General features: G+C 37.8%; 1 protein-coding gene across 1 annotated transcript in view; it reads right to left on the bottom strand.

The window, feature by feature from the left end:
* Positions 1-5,637: 5,637 nt before the first annotated feature.
* The window catches only part of MINDY2 (MINDY lysine 48 deubiquitinase 2), a 28,731-nt gene continuing 24,466 nt past the window's right edge, over positions 5,638-9,902 (bottom strand). The window contains exon 9 of the mRNA XM_057398542.1: positions 5,638-9,158. Within this exon, the coding sequence (XP_057254525.1) occupies positions 9,039-9,158 (120 nt within the window). The 3' untranslated portion in view covers positions 5,638-9,038. The remainder of the gene's footprint in view (positions 9,159-9,902) is intronic.

Below are 9,902 nucleotides of genomic sequence, written 5' to 3'. Positions count from 1 at the left end.
AATAAAAACAGTTAAGGCTTATTAAAATGCGAAACATTCAGTAGTTGAACTAGATGCCATTACAACATGGGATAATGCTGTAACATCAGGATGAAAAGAATTTCAGGTGCATACATTGGTAGAACTGGTACTGCAGGACCAGAGTCAATGTCGTGTACTTCTAAGCTATGATTTTTAAAAGTGTAACTTCTTCTCTCTCTTGGTAAATGTAGAGTAGCTTGGCATTAGCTTTGATTTTTGGATTTCCTTTTAAAACCAGCTATAGAGACCAAGGTAGACATTAGGTAACTAACAGGCTCACAGCTACACTGATGTTTCATCATGGCAGTTGCACAGTTCTGGTGGGTCTAAGCGTGGTCTCTTGAAGACTTGCTAATCTGTGTGTGTCTTAAGAACTTCCCTAAAATACACAAGTATTAATATAGATATATAATGTGAATCTAAAAAGAGCCAGTCAAGACAGTTAATGTAATAAATCAAATTGACTTGGCACTGTACAATTAGAGGGAACTTCTGTAGGATTCATTTTTGTATGTCTCTTCTGCTCCTGTGAGACCTCACTCTATTATGTACAGTTCTGGTGTCCTCAACATAAGGACATGGAGCTGTTGGAGCAAGTCCAGAGGAGAGCCATGAGGATGATCAGGGGGCTGGAGCACCTCCCGTATGAAGATAGGCTGAGAAAGTTGGGGCTGTTCAGCCTGGAGAAGAGAAGGCTGCGTGGAGACCTCATAGCAGCCTTCCAGTATCTGAAGGGGGCCCACAAGGATGCAGGAGAGGGATTCTTCATCAGGGACTGTAGCAATAGGACAAGGGGGAATGGGTACAAACTAAAACAGGGTAAGGTCAGGTTATATGCAAGTAAGAAACTCTTTACTGTAAGAGTGATGAGGCACTGGAACAGCCTTGCCAGTGTTCAGGGCCAGGCTGGGCAGTGCCTTGAGCAATCTGGTCTAGTGCAAGACATCCCTGCCCATGGCAGGGATTTGACCTAGATGAGCTTATCATTCTATGATTCTGTTTCATCAGTTTTATCCATATTTTCTTTAATAAGCTTATGTCTCTGTAAAAGGTGATTATCAAATGTTGTATAAATAATAGCTATGCATCTACTGACCAGCTAAAAGGATAATCAGAAATTATGTATGTACACTTTGATGAGAGCTGCTTTCACTGAAAGCTATAATATGAAAGATAAACCAAAACTGCCACTTAAAGCTCTATAAGGTTATTGTGGAGGAACTGATGACAGTACCTCCATATTGTTCATTCCCTTATAAAGAAAGTTGCTGTAAGGTATTAATATTCTGTGACTTTGAAGTACCACTATCTGTTGTTTTGAGGGCTGACCTGTAAACAGTGATTATACACTGCAGAAATAGAGGGGAAAAAACCTCAAACCATCCACAAGTGACATAATTTGTCCAATAGCAATGGGGGTAGGGGGTTACAATTACAACTCCTTTGTTAGGTCTGATAGGGGTGCAACTGGCCAAAAACCCAAAACATTCTTACTACTTACCTCACATAGAGCCTGTTTTCAAACTTTGAAGGACCTCACTAGAATTCCGTTGTAAACAAAACTGTTAATTATTAAATCAGCCCTTTTTGGCTCTGGCTGATCTACAGTAACAAAAGCCCTACGATTAAGAGACCAGTTAATGCCCTGACACCAAAATATGGAATAGAAAATGAAGTGTCAGTAGAAATAGGCTTAAAATGCTGAACAGGTAACACGCTGAAAAGCTTGGAAAGCTGGAGACACAGTTAAATTCAAAATTGAACTGACTTTCTTCTCAGATTACACAGGATAATGTAACAGCAGCTTTCCTCTTTTAGAAAGAAAAACAAAGGTAAACCCAGCATAGATTAAAATATATTTGTCTGTGGCTTTTTTCAAAAGAATAGTATTGGTCGTCAGCTTCCTCAGCCCTTTGGAAGCTCCAGCTGAAGCTGCACATACTGGCAGAGCTGAAGCTGCACGTACAGCAGTTGTTTCTCCCAGCTCTCTGCTTGTAGAGCTGACGCACATTGGTACATAAATATCAGACATTTCAATAAATGCTAGAACTGGCTGGTGTAAGTCTGCACTGCAGTGTCCTGTTCCTCTTCATGGCTGTGTCTGGGGGTGTGAAGTTGGACTGAACAGACGTTTAACAAAGATTTGGGACAAGTGTCAAGTATTGCAGTGCTGCTCCAGAAGTTTAAAAGGATCCTAAGACGCATTCAGCCACCACTATGTCCTGACCTGTCCCTACTGCAGTGCACAGGAGACCATAGGAAAGAAACAAAATGTTGCATTACTGTGTTTACAAATAATTCTTTTCCTGAAATTTATTCGATCCTTCCAGTGAAATTTCTACAGCTTAGGTTTGCTACTTATGAAACAGTTGGTTAGTTTTAAAAGGTGACTGCAGCATACGTAACTAAATACAGCATTCTCTTACAGAATCAAATGGTAAGGTGGGTTTTAAAAAAAATACTGTATTCCATACAGACATACTACAAGACAAGGAAAACACTGTGTCAAATCATTACATTTCTGCAGAAACTTCTACATGTTCTTTAATTTCCTAAGACCGAAAAAGACAGTGTTACAAAGAGCATTTCAAGGTAGTTTCAAAGTCTATAGGAAAACAGTCATCTAATTTTCTGTTTTTCTTCCACAGAAAGGAAGTGCAGTTATAGCATGGACAGAAGTAATCACGCTAGCTTTATTATAGCTGGCACATTAAATTGTAATACAGACTTAATGACAATATGCACTTGGAATTAATACATTACATGGAGCAGTCCGTATCATTGTCCTCGGTATTAAAACTGTTAGCAGTAGCTAAAGATGGCATGGTTGTGTCTACTTAAACTACACTGTGTCTTCATGACATAAATTCATGAGCTGCATGAATTTACAGTAAAGGAACTGGGGCACCAAATCAAATGGGGCCTTTCAACAGCATCTGGCTAACACAGCTAGTCTTGTACAACTCCTGCCTATTCTGTATTCATTGAGATGCAGTGCATAACACCACTAATACCTTGTTATCTCTGACTTCATAGTTTCCATTAAATTTTATAATTTGCCATTGCCAAAAATAATGTTTTAGCAATGGTAAAGAGCTTTATTTAGATTTTCCTTTAACTATTCTACATCCATTGTATGTAAAAGCATCAGAGTTGGTAAGCATAAATACTGTCAGTGTTATTTCTGTGCCTGAAGGCAGAAGTGTTCCTATGTGTATGCTCAGCAGCATTTACTAGGTTACAAGCATAAACATTAATCCAGCAGCTTCACAGACTTGAAGCACATAAGCAAGCCTTAAGAAAAGATACTCAATGCAAATACTGACTGGATATGGACAGTTCATCTAAAGGGGGAAAAAAAGGTCTGTTTTCGTATTGTTATTTTGGAGCTTCCTCAAATCACCAATGACCCAAACCCAAGGATGTACCCACACTCAGCTCGTTTCAGTTCACTGACACACTGATGTTTCTTCTAGTTGCAGTTTTGACCCTTTCCTTGGCATGTGCCAGTGAGCCAGAAAAAAGAAGGCTGCAGACAAAACTAGCAGTTATCCCAGCTTTTCCTGAAACACATTTAGAAAGCTAAGAATGCCAGGCTATGTCAATGGAAGTTTTTCAAGACTGCTTAGCATAATTCAGCTTCAAAATACCACAGCTGAAGGCTTAACTCTTAAGTCTATGCAAGCTTTACTAATGGCTTCAAAATGAAAAGAGAATAGGAACTTCAAGTTAAAACAGACTAAATGTCACATTACTTCATCCAACTCTGTGATGGAGAGTCTAAGATTCTGTGAGCTAGAGGCATCACCTCATGATCATGACACTGGTATATCACTTTGGATCCTTATGAATTTCACAATAGGTACAACCTGAGCTGGATGGGACCTAAACTGAAATCGGGGTCAGCACTAAAGGACAGTTAAGAGTTTAATTAAAAAAATGTGTAACTTACACAATTCTGTGTCCCTGTCCACTTCCAAGATCTATATGCATTTGTCTTAGTGTTTGACTGTATCAATCATATTTCACCCTTAGCCCCAGCAAGGCTCTTAGCCACTGCACCACCACCTGCTTCCTTAAATGTGTGATTCACCTAGTGATTAAAGCGCTTGCAGTGTCTTGCTTCATGTTTCACCAACAGATTAGAGAATGATTTATTTTCATCATATTGTTATTATGCTTACAAAAATTACAAACTTTTTTGTGAGCATAATGTTTATACTAAGCTAGCAAGCTCTTCAGTTGATCTGAGTACTGAAACTGATCTGAATTGTTCCCTATGGATTTCCCAAACCCAACAACATTGTGCTGAGAATTCTTCTATGCTGTCAAGTAAACACAGGATCATGACTTCTGAAGATAGACAGCTGAAGTTCTTAAATGCTAAAATCCAAGGAATTTCTCATTTCTGCACATGAAGCTTCTCCGTTAGCACAAGTAAAACTACAAATCAGAGAACATACTGTAAATGCAGTAAAGAACTTTGAGGTTTCAGCAAGTTCTCCAGAGCTAACTCTCCAGGGTAAAGAGAGCTTAGGGCAGACATGGTAAGAGCTGACACAATGACCAGGACTGAACAGCAGGGAACTGACAAGTACTGTAAATTATCAGAGGGTAAGAACAGCTCATCTTGACCTACAAGCATTACGAGAGCACAAAACAGAGTGTACAGGGACAGACAGTCCCAACCCACTGTGAAGTAAAGTTTGCTGGACCTTACCTAGATGAGAAGACTTGGCCACTGCATGCTGTGCTGCAGCTGTTTATATGTGAAATAAAAGCAAAATTAAGGACAAATCCCTAAACAATCTCAAAAGGTGATGTAGGGACTTTTATGTTACAGCCTCTTTCCCCCTCAGCATTTCCCTATGGCAGTTCTTCCCCATCAAAGCAGATGATAGTTGAACTTAAATGCACTGCTTTTTTACTGGACAACTATCAGAACAGTCTGTGAACAAGAAGAAGCTATATGAAAACACTATGAAAGTTAACATCAAATTGACTTCTGTATAAACGATTTTGTATAACAAAGTGTCATTCATCTCACCAAATTTTCCCACTCAGAACAACACTGCTAACAGTTTATTGCTAATTATGCTTAAAAAAAAGCAACTGCACTGAAATCACAAGATAAAATGCATATGTTTAAGTTCCTGCATGTGACATTTGCTATCATTAGACTATATGAACGTTTTTCAGTGTCAGACTTTTCTTGCTACTGAGGTCTTGTTATCATAGCATATATGGAAGAAATGTCAGCATTATATTGCAACCAAACTAAGGCTTGTTACTTTTGCTTTTCTCTAATATGCTTTGTAATGCTGATACTGCATGAATTAACTTGCATTTCATGAGTCACCTGCTGCTTACAGTTACAATATTAAAGACTACTCTTACATAAAATGAATACAGCTCTTAATTCAGTACGTTGTCTTTAAGTATAAACTTCAGCAATTGACTATGATAAGCATCCTAATGGTAAGAAAGCTGATCTAAGCAACGAGCTAGCTTTGTATTGCAGGTCTATTGTAGCAGGAAAGAAGAAAGGTTCAATTAAATGTACATTATCTTCACCTTTGACTTCAGTATTTCCTGCTGAATACACCAAAAGTTCAATTTCAAGAACTCAAATTGCCTTTTATTACATACTGGAATTTTTTTTTCCAAGAACTTGTGTGTACAAGTTTAAAGAAGCATTTCAATAACGTGAAATACCAAATGGGAGTGGAGATTAGCAATCCAGTGCAAGTGTACACAGAAGAGCATATGCTTCACTTGTAGGTTGTGTGCCTGTGATCCACAAGAGCAGCTCTAAAGACAATCTGAACACATGCTGACTAGATGACTAGCTACAAAATGTATTTTTTGCATTAGTATTGAAGTGAATTTTCAGGAATGCTAGTTTTATCCTCGTGTTACAATCTTCCTTGGGATCTGCTGTGTTGGGTTGCAGATTCCATAAGCATCACAAGAAAAATGGTTCATTTGAGCATTTACAAAGTGCCTTTTAGAAAAACATTTATCACTATGGCAGTGCTCATTGTTTTTTGCTAATTCCAAGAATACCTGTATTTAGCTTTATTTCACAACTACAATGCAACAACAAAAAATTCTAGGATTCTGTCTTCTGTGCTAGCTTTTATCTAGTGGAAAACAAGTTCTACACTACTTTTCTGCACACTTTCATATATATTATGTAGGCATTTGGAGCATGTGCATGCTAAATTTTATTAACAGATTTAAAGTATAAATCTGCCCTCTTTCACCAGGACGTTAGCTTCAAAAAAGAGGCAGATGAAGCAGTCAGAAGTAAACATTGTCTTTCGGGTACTCCATCAATATTTTGTTTTCAAAGCTCACTGTTACAGATAAAAGCAATTCTGTTCATTATTTTTAATCATCAGATGCTGTCAGAGATACCAACTGTGATAGTTGCTTTTGGAGTGCTTAGTCACAGTGGGGTACAAATAAAGCTTCCAGATGCTTCTCCTTTTGAATACTAACAAGCTCATCCACTTAAAACTTTTGCTACTAACAAGCTCAGCCTGTGCAGAACAATGTCCTAGATTTCACAAATTCTTTACCTTTTTTCCAAAGCTTCAAGACCTGTAAAGAAAAAAGGATAAAAACAGAGAACTGTTTGAACATCATGTTTGCCATCTCATCTAATCTGAAACTCTTTACTCCATTATTGAAAGGAAACCTGAATTATCTGGGAGTTCAGACTTCATGATGACTATTGACATTTTTTCCTCTGTGACCACATGACAACATTACTGTAACTACAGTATATTAGGTTTCAGGCACAGCTGTCTGAAACTGGAAATGTTACATGAATTCTTCTAATCTGAGCAAGTCTCTTGGGGTGAAAAGATACACACAATAGCCACAATGCTGCTCCAGCTAGATTTGTTGAAAAAGGAATTTAAAGTGGCAGTACTGTCACTGAAAATAATAAGATAACAAACACTTAGCGCGACATATTTATTTTTCAAGGTCAATAAATAAATGTAAATACACAAATTTGGAAAAATCTTAGTAACAGAATGTTTTTAAACAACATTCTGGCTTAAAGTCTTTGTTATTGACACTACTGGAATATTTTCTGATCTGCTTAAAGTAGGTAAGTCATTATGTTGGTGATCCTCCATCACATTAATTTGAAGAAGTTAGGCTGCTGCAAAGGAAAGAAGATGTCCACCTTTGCTTTGACAGGGAAAATTATCTGCATACATTAAGTATTAAAATTACTTTTCTGGCCATGACTTTTCAAGGTAATAGAGAAATCTTTAAATTTGCAGTTTGTGTATTAGAGACCTCCTACTGTTCATTACCTCATTATTATAAAAGGGAAATTGTAACAAAAGAGGGAAAACCAAAAGAGGCATGAAAGAAAAAAGCGATACAAACTGGCCCTTTAGTTAGTAAGACATTCTTCCTCTATCCATCTGATTTTCATTCTAGGTTCCTAACAGCAGCTTCTTACTGGTGGACGTGCGTTTAGACACACTCTCCCTCAGACATTCTCCGAACACCTGAAACCAGGAATGTCATATCCCACCTGTCTGCCTTCGCTTTCCCAGATTATTGTACACTAATGCACTTACCCAGGCTTAGAGCGCAAATACTTATCTTGTCCGGGAGAAGCAGCCTTTTTCAAAAGTATCTACAAATTGCTAAATAGAAATCTTTATCAAAAAGGTTCAGCAGGAAGGTAACTGTTACTGACTTCAAAGTGGAGGAAGATCTGCAGTTCCCTCAAAATTCAGCAAGAGTTCTGTTCCTGCAGTCTATAAATATTACAAGACGCAACGTGTTTATTTGGTTCCCATAAATTAGAAAAATCTGCTTTCCAAAAATTCTAAATTAGTGATTTAAAAACAAAATATTACACCTGACCACCTTCCCAAACAGTCTCAGAGAACAGCCTCGCTTCTCACCACCCTTCAGAAGTGTGCTTTTTAAGGATACATGACTTATAAAACAAATAAGTGTTTTTTATCTACAGTACACTTGCTTAAATATACAAGTGGACATGTTAGCATCATGTTAAAGTTCAAGGTACTTCTGGAAAAAAGGCAGATAGTTATTTTAACTCTGCATTCTTACATAGAATAATGATTATTATAGACCTTAGTCACTTCTCATCATTCACCTATCATATAGAGAGGTCAATAAATAAGAACTTATCTGGTCCAGTTTACCTACAAGAGAAAAAATACTAAAAGAAAAAAGAAGTTACCTATAAAATTACTTATTTAACCCTGATAACATCTGAGTTGCCATACCCAGTTTGTAATTGCAAGAAAAGCAAACAATATTCATCTTGCTTATAAATAAATGCCCCATTCTCTATGACAATTTTTTGTGTGATGCCTATCAGGTCACATATTCTTGGGGCAAGAAAGCTGGCCAGGAGGTGCAATGATAGCAGTAACACAGTACAAATCTGGGTTCAAAAAAAACGAACATACCAGATCCAGAAGCAAGGAAATCTGGACACACTGAGGAGGCAGTGCCCAGCTGTTATTCAGGCTCCTGTTTCATGAAGACTATACCGAGCCTAAGATATAGTTTCATACCATGTAAGTAACACAGAACTCCATTGTGCTAGTGTAAAGACTTCAGGAAAAAGTCTTACACAAAACAAATTACCTCCTTTGTTCAGAGTAGAAGATAAAATAGCTTACTAACTGATGTAATGAGTAATGGATGTCACTATGACACAGAACTGCCAAGATTTGTGTGTTCAGCTACAAGGTGCAGTATTTCTTATGACTAACTCAAAGCACAGCCGCATCCAACTGTGATTTGGAATTCCATCTTGAGCAGCACACGCCATGACTTTGAAGAAAGTCTGTATGATTGTAACAAAGTCACCCATCCTCTCTTGAAACATGAACAAAATCCATGGGGTAATCAGGCACAGGCGGCATGTAACAGGTTTGTCTTCCTTTTTACTCCTTGTTTTTGCTTCTGAGGACATGCACTTGGCTCCAGACTAAATCCATTTTCTCTTACAAGAGAACACAGCTATTCTTCTCTTTTTCTCTCTCTTTCTCTCGAGGCTCTTTTCGTTTGCGTTCATTACTCCCAGATTGTCTTCCGCTTGCTGGAGAAGCAGCACCTTGTACCTGCTATGTAGAAAAAGTGAACAAAACAAACATCACTGTAGATGCAATCTGAAGTTATTACTCCATGGTCAAGTTCACAAACAGAAGGTTTAACTATTATGCGAACCAGCAGAACTCAGGTAGGGTCTCTGTGTATGAATACTCCAGAACTGCCAAAACTTAGTATTTCTAAGAAATTGAGTCAGCTGAAAATGAAAATATATTTCAAGTCCTGTCCCTTCCATTGTATCCACATACTCGGATCAGTTGTTTCAATACTAAAATGTGGCTTCCAGCATTTTCTGACACTTGTATTTTACCGTACTGGAATTTTTTCCTAGTTTCTTTTGTAAGAGTATAATCCACATTTCAGAAGTTGCAGTTAAAAGTGCTGGTTTTGATAGCTAGATACGGCAAAGCAGCAGCTTTCTGTGACTAGAAACCAGTTAAGAACTTGGCAAGGGAGCTGCTGTACAAAGGCAATGTAAGCTATTCCAGCTGCTATCCATTCACAGCCGCAAATGAGCGCATGTTGTTAGGCAGCATTAAGCAGATTCTTCAGTTCTACCTTTTTGCAACCCGCAGTAGTGAATCTGTGTCTTAGAAATAGCTACTGATGATTTATTAAAGCAACATGCAGTGGAAATAAGACTTTTATTTGCCACAATTCTTTCTTCATCCTTAACATCAAGTAAAGGTTTTGATGCTTTAGACCATCAAAGACTGAGCCTTCACACAGATTTTTCACCTATTTGTAAATAAAAGTAG

The sequence above is a fragment of the Pezoporus wallicus genome, unplaced genomic scaffold, assembly GCF_028554395.1.
Source record: "Pezoporus wallicus isolate ANWC-B61680 ecotype Strahan unplaced genomic scaffold, APGP_CSIRO_Pwel_v1 contig_3952, whole genome shotgun sequence".
Taxonomy (NCBI): Eukaryota; Metazoa; Chordata; class Aves; order Psittaciformes; family Psittacidae; genus Pezoporus; species Pezoporus wallicus.
The sequence above is the reverse complement of the archived record's forward strand: the minus strand, read 5'-3'. Positions and strand labels throughout refer to the sequence as shown.